We start from the raw sequence: 12081 nt of genomic DNA on the forward strand, positions 1-12081 counted from the left end.
TCTCATTTGTACATTTGGAGAGGGAAATAAAAGTAGATTTATACTAAGCAGGTATATTAGTGTCAAATGTACTACTCCAGGAGCTAAACAAGAGACCATGACAGCATTTGGCATTACAAGACCATGATGCGTTCAAGTTTTAATTAGCAAGACATTGAAATTCCTTCGATTTAACCAAGTAAAAAAACTTGCCACACACTCAAACAATGAGTCTGGTCCTTTGAAGAAACTTTGGAGGTATTTTACAGAAATTCCTAAGTCACTGCTGAACAATTCCAGATACCAATTCCATAGATTCCACAAAAAGTTAGAAGACAGAAAGAATAGGATGCTCCTATAGAAGGGTCGTGTATATACAGAAAGTTTTGCTTTAGTGAGTAAACAAAAAAAACACAAACTGCCTTATTCATTTAAACAGAAATAGTACACCATTGCATCATACTGTTCACTACAGGATGTGAAGACCTAATCCACATATTACGAAGTATAAAATATATCATTCAGGATTTGATTTTTTTCATAAACAGACAGATAGACTTGGGCCACTTCTATGAAGTTAATGTTCTTTTCTTAAAAAAGTCAAAATCACGAAGTTGCTTGTCAAATGACCTAGATATATCATTGTCAAGCTATAGGAGTTCAGTCAAATGCTTGGCAAGACATCGGTGGTGAATGGATGGAATGTTTATACTGCCAAGTTTACAACAAACTAGAGACTAGTGGTTTAACTTTTGACTTCAAACCAGAAGCAAGAGTAATTTTCTTGAAGCAGATCAGAAGAATCAGGATTTCAATTCAGAACACAGATCAGTTTTCTCTCAGTATGGAATTTGTAAAGTTTTCAAGCCAAGTAAGCTTGCATGGAAGTCTTAAAGATACTAAAACCCAAAGTTCAGGCCAAAATTGTGAAAGTCAGCAGACTTGGGAATGATTTTTAAAAGTTTCTCAGCAATCCAAGGGGGAAAAACACGAGGAATCAGTTAAATTTTAAAATGTATGAGTTTGAGATAGGAGTAATGTTTCTCTGGAATCAAACATTGGGAAATATTAGCAAATAGGTTGAAACTTTGTTACTGGTTTTAAGATCTAAATGCTTATATATTGCTATGGTTGTTATTTTTGTGTAACATATGAATGCGAGTGTGCTTTAGTAACCAACCACGACAACAATCGACAACAAACATAAACACACAGTCCATCCTGTTCTGAGGAAGGGTCACTCGACACAAAATGTTAACTGATTTTTCTCCATGGATGCTGCCAGACCTGCTGAGCTATTCCAGAAATTTCTGTTTTCATTTGCAAATTATTGATTCCACAGTTCTTTTAGTTTTTATACATGTTTCATTGAGATTTGACTTGTCTAGCATTACCATCAACTGTGATCAAAAGAATATACAACTGCAACATGACATTGTTGTAAATAACTAGAAAGAGAAAAGAAATGCAAATTTGCTCAAGGTTAATGCGTAATGCGCAAGAATGACAATATTGCCATTAGATGACTGCAACTAAGTTGTAAGCAAAGGTTTTTAAAGTTCTCAAGAAGAACCTTAATGTTAACCTATACTTAACTTCAGATCACAATTGTACATGCAAGTTTTCTACTCTCACTTCAGTGACTTCATTTTAATAGTATCACCACTTCATGATTGGCATTTAAGTACAATTAATACTTGAATTGTCTTAGGTGTCACCAATATTCTCAAAGTAGAATAAATCCTAGTATGACTTGAAACAAACCTATAACAAGGCGTCGTGATCATGTAGGAAGTGCAAGTGAAGTGCAACTTAAAATCAAGTTTTTCATGAGACGATCCATCATCTGTCTGGAAAAAAAGAACAGTATAGTGAAGGACTGAATAGAATACAAGAAAAATTCAGAAACAGGAGATCTACTCAATGATTGAACTTACTTTTACTATAAAGGTCAGCGTTCCTTTCAGTTTCTGTGGCATGATTATGCTTTCCACAGTAAACACAAACCGAGCTTCATTTGAAACTTCTGTATTTTAAAAAATACAATTCAACTGGTTAACATTCTAACAAACACTTCTACACAACTCAACAGCCATCAATTCAAGTAAATCTACCAAGCACGAAGACAGACAATGCTGAAATGGCCTTGGAATTTCACCACAATACAAAGATGCTGCAAAACATTCCAAGTAACACACCATTCTGAATTAGAAATCATCACGGTCAAAATACTGGAACTCCCAAATAGCTGCCTTCAATCCTTGAACCTACAGTGATCAAGGAGGATAGATCAGAACCACCTTAAGGACAGGCAGGAATAGGAAATAAATACTCCCTATATTGCACAAACATGGCAAAAAAATGGCTTGTGTTGTAGCCTTGCAGAATACACATCTTTCCACTGTTAAGAGATTGCATAGGTAGTTCGCTCTTTTCTCCCATATGTGGACTTCACTGAAATGCAGGCATTGTAGAGAAAAAGATGAACATGGCAATACTAAAATGAAGACAGACACATTTGTGCTACCAAATATGTAGACATGAGACACAAGTAGTGATACAGGTGAGACAAGTAGCAACTTGTCCGTGATTAGTTAAAAAAATATTATTTGAACAAATTAAGAAAATGCACAACTCAGTTGGAATAACAAAATTAAACTAGAAATTGAGGAAATTCACAGGGCAGTAGAAATCCATAAAGCAATCAGATCCTTAGTGCCAAACAAAATTAAAGATAACATTTCAACAAATGATGATGATTGGGCTTTTTGTCTTTACAGATTTCTGGCAAATGCGGCTTTTTAAAAACTTGCATTTGTAATTGTACATTGTTGTTTGTTCTTCAAGCATTAAAGTTGTTGCAAAGTTTGAAATGTAGCACAAAACCTGTAACAGTACTCAAATGGTTAGGAGTTAGCTAAAAATAAGTCTGAAAGTAAATAGTATGACTGATTATACCATAGCAATGAAATGTCTTACCAGGTGGAAGCTGGAAAGGAACAGATATACCATCATGTATAGAGGATCCTTCTGGTCGAACCAGTTTAGTGTTGAGAGAATCTAAAACATTGAACTCCATTGATTTAAGATAACCATTGCTTTGATTTTGGAAGATAACTGATACGACAACTTGGCTTCCATCCTGAAGATTTCCTTGAATATCATACATCTAGTAAATAGTTCAAAAGAGCATGTTTTTACTTAAATAATGTCATACTACAAAAACATTCAACATATTTAATACATTACTCAATCACGCATGGCATTGCACAAAGTGAATAAAGGCCAAGTACAGCGCAAGGCTAAGGGGCAAAGAAAACAAGATGGAACAGGGTGAGAAAACGGCCAGCAGCAAACAGTTCTAGTTAAACAGAGATGGTGGGGTTCAACTGTCAGATCTAAGCATGTAATTTAATGACAGATTGATTGAGAAGGGAGATGGCAGCCTCAACCTTTTTCAGTTTATTAGTGTAAACTTTGCATCAGCTTCGTTCAACTCAGATGACACCTGAACATGGTGCTTATCACGAAGATTTAATTTATTCATGGAGAACATGTATTGAGTTAATTGAACTACCAGAGACATGACTGTGGGGTTTAGGGTGAGGTGGGGAAAGGAAAGTTCTGAAATTTTCACTCAATTATAGAATTATGGAACAGAAAGCAAAGAATCCCTACAGTGCATTCAGCCCATCATGTCTGCACCAATCTGCCAAACAGTATTTTAGCCAGACTCTCTCCCCTACCCTATCCCTGTAACTTGCATTAAATGGGGCTAATGTACGTAAGATGCCCATCTATGGACTGAGGGAGGAAACCAGAGCATCCGGTGGAAACCCACCCAGTAACAGAGAGAATGTGCAAACTACGCACAGATAGCTGCCCAAGGTTGGAATCAAACCTGGGAATCTAGCACTATGAGGCAGCAGCACTAGCCACTGAGCCATTGTCCTAACTTTTGTGTGTTTTTTTTTATCCATTACCTGTTCTGGGACCTGCCTCGCCCACTTCTGCCCTGATCACACATTCATGTTGGTTCAGAAAGCTTTTCTATTCTAATTAGCAGGAATTGTCTTTTGCAGTCGAATTTCCTTCAACCTGGGTGGGTGTAGGTGTGCCTTTGAATCTTGGGAAAAGTCATCAGTGGGGGTTAGTTGGCAAAGTCGGAGAAAAATGTTGAATGGGGCAGTAATGCCAGTAATAAGTTTAAACTGCTTTTTCAGGCAATTAGTATAGGGGTTCTCTGTACTGAGTAAAAACATTTTCTAAATTAGCACAGCACACTTGAAAATACTGCTCTCAGTTATGAAGTTATCTCAGTACCAAAAATATGCACTTGAAAATAGAAGCCAGAATTTAATACTGAAAATGGCTATTGCAACACCACCTACAGGCCTAGCTGGCACTGCAGATCATTACCACCACTTCACAAAATACTCAAAAAGAATGAAATAGGAATTAATTTGTCAAACGAAGTATATAAAGTGCTTTTTCAAAACTGAAAAAATTCTTGGCTGAACCGTGAAATATTGCAGTCCAAATAAATCAGAGGAGTGGATGATCAAGCACCTATTTTCTCATACTTCAGAGTTGAGGAACAATCCTTTTGCCTGCTGCACCCACAATTCAGTCAAGGACTCGATCTTTGATGCAATATTTTCCTCTATGAATTTCTGTGTCCAGTGTAAAGACAGATTTACAAGTAAATCATCTTGTGATGTTTGCCAGCTGTATGAACTATGCTTTACTGACACATTTCTGTTGACTTACGTACTTGTTGAATTGTAATTCTGGAGTGGTACAAAAATCATAGACTGTTTGCAAATAGATGGTCAGATACATTTTAGCTAGAACTTGAGAGATTTGAATTTCTGATACCATTTTATGCACCACCATCTTTCCATATTCATTACATTAAAAGAATGTAATAGAAACGTGTTCATTAAAAATAACCTGAGAGTTTCAATCAAATGAAATCTTGTCACACATTAACAGAACAAGGCATGGCCTAAACAATGTAAGTTGCTCACCGGTAGATACGAGAAATTCAAACAAATGTAAGTGAAGGATTAAAATATACTAACTTGGAGCAAAACTGAGGAAATCTTATTCTGGATCTATTTCAAAATATGGAATGCTACATATAAAATGCAACTTATACGACAATGTGAATTGATGTATTATGGTACTCACCATTTTAACATAGGAATCTTCTGCTAGAAGGCAATAGTTGGACATTGGCTAGAAAATATTTAAAATAAAATTGGTAAGATATACAAAAATACAAACAAAACATAAAAATGACTGCCTGGTAGAGTCATTAGTTTTTCCAGCCAGTCTGATACAGTCTGCAATTTGAGAGAAAAGGGGGAGAAAACAAAAGCAACCCAATTTGGAGTGAGGGGATTGGGTGGACAAAGGATACAGAAAATTTCCTCTTTCTGCCAGAGATAAATGAAGCAAGTTCTGCAAATAACAAATAATTATGCATAACGTTACAGGTTACTAATTGCTGATATGAATATGAAGTCCACTCCAGTCAAAAACAGCCTCAGTTCATCTGCCAAAATGCATAACCTCAGTTTCCCACATGATTGTTAAGTCAGTGGGCAAAAACTGTCTACGCCTATGTAGATTTGGTCTTTCTTACTACCTGCTCTCTCACCAATTTACGCATCATTCAAAAACTGTGTTATTGTACATTCACATCCCACAACCAAGCTATGAATATAGAGTGCGAATAATTGTTGCAGCACTCTCTTCCCAGCGGCACGCCATTTGTTACAGATTGCCATCTTTAAAATGCTGCATTTTGTCAACTGTTTATCTATGTTAATGTACTACATGCCAACACCTTGGGTTCTTATTCTTTTAAATAACCTGATGAACAGTACCTTAAATATTTGATTGTTAGCCCTCAAACGAATTCCAATAGATCTGTCAGGTAAGATTTTCCCTTTGCGAAGCAATGCTGATTCAGCTTGCCTAAGCTATCTATTTTTTAAATGCTCTGCTATTACACCCTATTTAATAGAAAGTAACATTTTTCCAATGACAGACGCTAAGCTAATCAGCCTATAGTTACTGTTTTTGTTTCTCTCCCTTTTTGAAAAAGATGCTTACATAGACAACTTTCCAATCCTTGGGATATTTGCACAATTTATGCATTATTGAAAGAATACTGTCAGCACATGCTCCATCCCTCTACCTGCTTCCTTTACTATCCGAGGATGCAACTCATTAGGTCCAGGGGATTTATTGCCCTAGAGCCCCATTAGTTTCCCTAAGAGTCTGCTATAAATGATAGTTACTGCATTTATTTCCTCCTCCACTCCCCACATCCTTAATGATTTAGTATTCTTGGAATGGCATTAATGTCCTGTACTATGAAGAGAACTGCAATGCATTTACTCAAACCCTCTTGGTTCCCCATTATTTGGTCTCAGAGAGCGCAAGCAAGAGAGCGAGCGAGCGAGAGCAAGAGATGGATTGGGCTCTTCCTAATGAAAAGCTCATGCTCGAACCGTTGACTCCCTTGGTCCTTGGATGCTGCACTTTTTCAACACCACACTTTTTGACTCAGACCAGAGTTAATGGTCATGAAAGAATACGACAGACTGAGTTTTGATTCTCATCCCTTCAACTGCATGTGTTTTTCAGACAGATGCAATGGGCCAGAAAGAAGGGTATGCACCAAAAAACTTTTAGAATGAGCTTATGAACCTGAAGGTTACTTGTATCAATTATTTTTAACAATGATACTTGACAATTCAATTGCGAATTCATGACAGTTTGCAAATTTAAAGATTTGAAAAGGTTTCCTACATCATCTAAAGAAAACAAGTATCATAAGGTCTTACAGCATAGTAATGTGACAAAACGTAAGTGATTTCATCATTTTTGTTTTGATACCTCTGTACAAAAGGATTAGCCACAACTTGAAAACCTGCTAATGTACAAATTACCATACCGGCAAGGGCTCATCGTCCAAGCTACCATTCTGAACAGACTCTGGAGTCTCTTCTTCACTGTGGTGTTTCTTTTTCTTGGATTTCTTTTCTTCCTTTGACTTTTCTTTGTGTTTCTTCTTTTTATGCTTCGATGATTTCTAAAGCAGTAGCAGCACAGCAATCAGAAAATCTTATTTTAGGTTCCATTTAAAACTGACTTGCCTTTTTTGAGAAATTCATAACCATAATCTATATTCAGTAATGCCAACTTACGAAACAGCCAGACTTGGAACTATTTCACCAATTTTTCAATCTCCTGGAGACAAAATCATGGAATCCACTTCCTGACTGCACTGTTGATATACCTTCACCATAATATCCTCCAGCAGTACACCTCCAAAATTCTTTGATCCAGATTCTGGTCCATGGTTCCCGAGTCACTTTTTCCCTGCTACAGATGGCCATGGCCTTAGCCATAGGTGGTTTAGCAATGCTTTCCAAGCATTTCCCCTGCTGTGATCCCTTTTAATGCTTCAGATGTTATGTGACTAGAGTGAAAAATCTGGTGACTTTGTATGTTGCTAAGCTGGCTATGGTGCAGGAAAGGTTTCAGTTGAGATGGTAGTTGAGTTTTAAGGGAGAAAATCTATCAAAAGATGGAATTTTCACAAAGATGAACCCTCTACCTTTCCACAGACATTTTCAGCAGCAAATAGGCCTCAGAAAACATCCCATCAGACATGCCCACCAGTAGAAAGAAAACCAAAGTACAGAAATAGACCTCTCAGCTGCCAAAAGCCAGCTCCACAACAGCCACTATTATCTTGGAGCTCTAAACCCCAAAATCATGGCTTAAGACACTACTTGGCATCAAGACCAGCCCTATACTCAAAGTTCCTGCCTGTTTCTCAACCTAGACCTTATTCAAAATTTTCTTAGAAAAAAACCCTTATATGGCCCTTTGGTTTAAGTATTAATGGTCTGGTCAACCTTCCAAAAAAATAGCACTAACATTTTTTTTACCTCCCGTACAAGTTTAAGTTGGCTTTGTGCTTATTTAATTACCCAACACAGATGGTGCATGACCAGATTGCCCTCAAGCTGTGTTGGTATGTGGCTGCATGGCAAACAGACAAGTACTGTGCAGGGAATAAACAAAATGTACACTAATATTTCTGCACACAGACAGAACCACCTTAGAGGGACCAAGAAATGCAATGAATGGGCTGCACACAGCAAAGGATCATGAGAGGGAGATAAAAACAGAAGACACAGGAGGAATTAAGCATGTCTGGCAGCAACTGCGCGAAGAGTTTACATCAAGGGCACTGCTCCCACTGCAACACCCTAACCCATTCTGTCACCTCATTACTGAATCTCCCCTGTCCTCCATGGCACCTTTCCATGAAATCACTGGAGGTGTAATACTTGCTCATGAACCTTCTCCCTCTCCAAGGCCCAAAACACATTTTCCATATGAAGCAGCAATTTCCTTGTACTTATTTCAGTCGAGTCTATTTTATTTGTTGCTCACAATGCGGTCTACTCTACATTAGGGAAACAATGTAAATTGGGTGACGTTTTTGGCAGAACACTTCCACTTAATCTGCATGCATGATCGCCACCTTCTGGTTGCTTGTCATTTTGACACACCAAGTTGCTCTGGTGCTCTCATTTCAGTCCTCAGCCTGTTGCATTGTTTTGGCAAAATCCAACAAACTGATGGAACAGCACCTCATTTTACTTCGGCACTTTACAGCCTTCTGGACTCCATACTGGCAACATCAACTTCTGACCATGTACTGTCCTCCACTTTGATTAGTTCTCTGACCCCAATCCTCCAATTTTTTTTTGCTGGGTGGTAATCTGGCGTCAATCTGGATCTATGTACTCTACAAACATAACCATTCCTTTTACTTTTGTTTCGTGATGTTTTCCCTTGCTGCTCCCCACCTCATTCTATAGTATAAAATCTATCACTTTCCGACAATCTGTTTTAGTTCAGAAGGTGAATCACAACAGACCTGAAACATTAACTGAGTTTCTCTTTTGATAGGCGCTGCCAGACTTAATTTCTCCAGCATTTTCTTTTTTCAGATTCCAATATCTGTAGTATTTCACTTTTGGGACATTAGAGGGTACGTGAGTAATGACAGTGTTGACCTTCTGAACTTTTACCATTGAAGTGCCATATACTGTATTCGAAACCAATACGTACTTGTTAGCAACTTATCGCCAATATTTTTAAAAATAATTTATACATGTAACTTGTTTTTGTAAAACAAGATGACAGCAGTCCAAAGGTTATGCTAAACTTATTACATGCACACTATATTTAAATGGTGCTTTAATACTTTAACAGTTACTTTTTAAATTCACAGGATAAGGGCATTGCTGGCTGGGCCAGTATTTATTGCCCATCCCTAATTGCCCAGAGAGCAGTAAAGGGTCAACCATATTGCTGTGGGTAGGTAGGCCAGACAAGATAAGATGGCAGTCTTCTTCTCTAAAGGACATTAGTGAACCAGATGGATTTTCAGACAATCAACATGGATTCAATGGATTCATGGTCATTAAACCCATAATTCCAGATTTTTATTGACTACAAATTCTACCATCTGCCATAGCAGTACTTGAACCCAAATCCCCAGAACATTAAGAGTACAGTAATAATACTAGTAGGCCATTGCCTCCCCTTTACACAAAAAAAGTGCTGATACTTTAAATAATACATTTTTTCAAGCAACTGCCGAAAGGAGCAAAATCTGCTAACAGAATGTACAATATTAACAAAGGTTACTGAGACGAGAAGTACTAATGACAGAAGGACAAATTCTAACATGACCCTAAGAATCACAGGGTGGCTAACTAAACCTGTTTAACTGCAGAAAGTATTTATACTTAACGGAATAGCACCAAAATAATACAAAAATCCCTCAGAGGTATTTTGTTTAAAGCACAGCTGGATGCCAACTAAGTCTCTTAAATTAAATACTTACTGCATCCTCCTCCTTCTTGTTTTCTTTCAATGTCTCTTCAGGTTCAGAAGCCACTTCGTTACTATGCGGCTCTGACTACAAAAAGATACCAACATTTTCAAACTGCTTATTATCCACTTACAACAATTTTTCTTGACTTCAGTTGTCAATAGAAATCAATGTGTGCAACTGTAAACCAGGATTTATATTATCATCCTTCTCATGTCAGCAAGGTTCAAGGACATTTGTTCCATGATTGTGGGAGATACCTACAAGGCTACATTTAATACCCCTACTTTTGCTTACTAGCCTTGTGGATAGTTTTCCCTTGAGGAACAGAACAAAATCATTCTTGTTGTTATAATAACCAGACAGTTCTCACAGCATTATTTTGACATTTGATTTGCTGTTAGATTTATTGCATTCAATTTCACTACTCGTCATAATGGAATTTGAATTCAACTTCTGAGTCATTAGTGCAGTACCACAACTAACACATCACTGTATGATGCCCCGACAGAAATATTAACACCAGAGCGTAAATCCTTCACTTCATTGCAGCTATTCAATAGGGAAACATAACGGTCCCATATATTGGAAGCTGTTTAGACATAAGCACTTCAGCATAGATTAAAAGTAAAGACTATTATCTGCAAACACAGGTAGTTAAAAAGTTCTTTTTCTCTCTCGTTTAATTTTTTACACAAAAAAACAATTTAAAACACTAAATTCACACTTAAAAGTAAACAAAATTTGCAAATCATTAGCAAAATTAGCGAACCATACACAAAAGAATTATTCAAAACATTAAAGATCAAAATGGAAAAATCAAAGTTTCTGACTATTCTGTTCCTTTCCATAAGTCACTTTGTGTATTACAATTATCCTCTTTACTGCCCATGTCCTTTCATGCTTTGTCAAGAAATAGATTCATTTTCACAGGAATTGACAATCATGTCAATGATTTATTGCAGATTCCTATGACCTTTTCAATGCTTTTTGCTGTCAACTTACCATTTATGCTCTTGCTACTATCTTGAAAAAAAATGCCCTTGCTACTCAATGTAAAGTGCAAAATTTCATGATTTATCAGAATAATGTTTGATATATGAATCTCTTTGTAAGGGAGCTCTCAACTTTTCAACTTGAGTGGAAGCAATACCCAAACTCTAAAATATCCTGACAAAATTGTAAACTTCTACTTGGAACAATTCTTCCTTAATTTAATATCTTCCAATAATTGAATTTATAAAACTAGTGCTTCCCAAAGACTTGTGATTCTATTTGATTTTACTTTGAACATAGAAATAGCCTTGACTCAATCATGAGCAGTTGTGAGGTGGGGGATAGAGGAGACTTTTGAGATTGGGACTAGTGACCCCAAAATTGAAGTTCACAACACCATTTTTAGTCCACTCCATTTCAGTATAGAAAACACCCCAATTCAGCTCAAGGTCCAACACTTGTTTCCACATCAAGCCAAATATAATTACTTAACATGTTTCTACACAGAATGGGCAAGAGCGATTCAGCTAGCTTACAGTTGTGATGTGAAATGCTGCAGAACAAGTTGCACTGATAGTACTGGATACTGTCAGTAATCTTACATTTTTAACAATTCCAAACATATTCACAATGAATAAATACAGATACTCTCAAAACTTAAGTAAAATAAGGCCAGATTAATTTGAGATGTGGTTGTAAATTTCATGGAATCCTTTGCAAGCTATTCAGCTTAGGAGCATGATCTAAAATGAGTGTTGATGAATGGATGAATAGAGTGCCGAACATACATACCTGTGATTTACTTTGTACGGGAGCAGGAGATAACCAGAAGTCCAGATCTGATGCCTTAACAAGATGAAAAAAATCCAGGAAGGTTATAATCAAAATTAATATTTCAAAATTAGAACTTAAAAATTGTAGGATTCAGGGAATCACGGGCTGCCTTAGATAGCAACATAAAAGAAAGAGTGAGACTCAATTGGACCTTCTTTTCCGAAAAAGGAACATTGAAATATTAAGTTGAACAATAAAACTTTATATTTATAAATTACTATGCAGCTAAATGAAATATTTTTAAAATTAAAAAACATTCTAAATCAAAACCTCATACTCTCACTTTCATATTCCTAAGCTCCAGATGAAAGATGAAACAAACTTACAAACAATTT

At 36.7% G+C, this 12081-nt stretch overlaps 1 protein-coding gene across 1 annotated transcript in view; it reads right to left on the reverse strand.

Moving 5' to 3' along the window:
- ap3d1 (adaptor related protein complex 3 subunit delta 1) overlaps positions 1-12081 on the reverse strand; it is a 93356-nt gene that overhangs the window by 8630 nt on the left and 72645 nt on the right. Inside the window, exons 24-30 of the mRNA XM_060846581.1 lie at positions 11705-11758; positions 9929-10003; positions 6950-7087; positions 5173-5220; positions 2959-3148; positions 1917-2005; positions 1744-1829 (exon numbers count right to left, since the gene is read on the reverse strand). Coding sequence (XP_060702564.1) covers positions 1744-1829; positions 1917-2005; positions 2959-3148; positions 5173-5220; positions 6950-7087; positions 9929-10003; positions 11705-11758 — 680 coding nt within the window. The remainder of the gene's footprint in view (positions 1-1743; positions 1830-1916; positions 2006-2958; positions 3149-5172; positions 5221-6949; positions 7088-9928; positions 10004-11704; positions 11759-12081) is intronic.

This window comes from Hemiscyllium ocellatum, chromosome 28 (assembly GCF_020745735.1).
Source record: "Hemiscyllium ocellatum isolate sHemOce1 chromosome 28, sHemOce1.pat.X.cur, whole genome shotgun sequence".
Classification (NCBI taxonomy): domain Eukaryota; kingdom Metazoa; phylum Chordata; class Chondrichthyes; order Orectolobiformes; family Hemiscylliidae; genus Hemiscyllium; species Hemiscyllium ocellatum.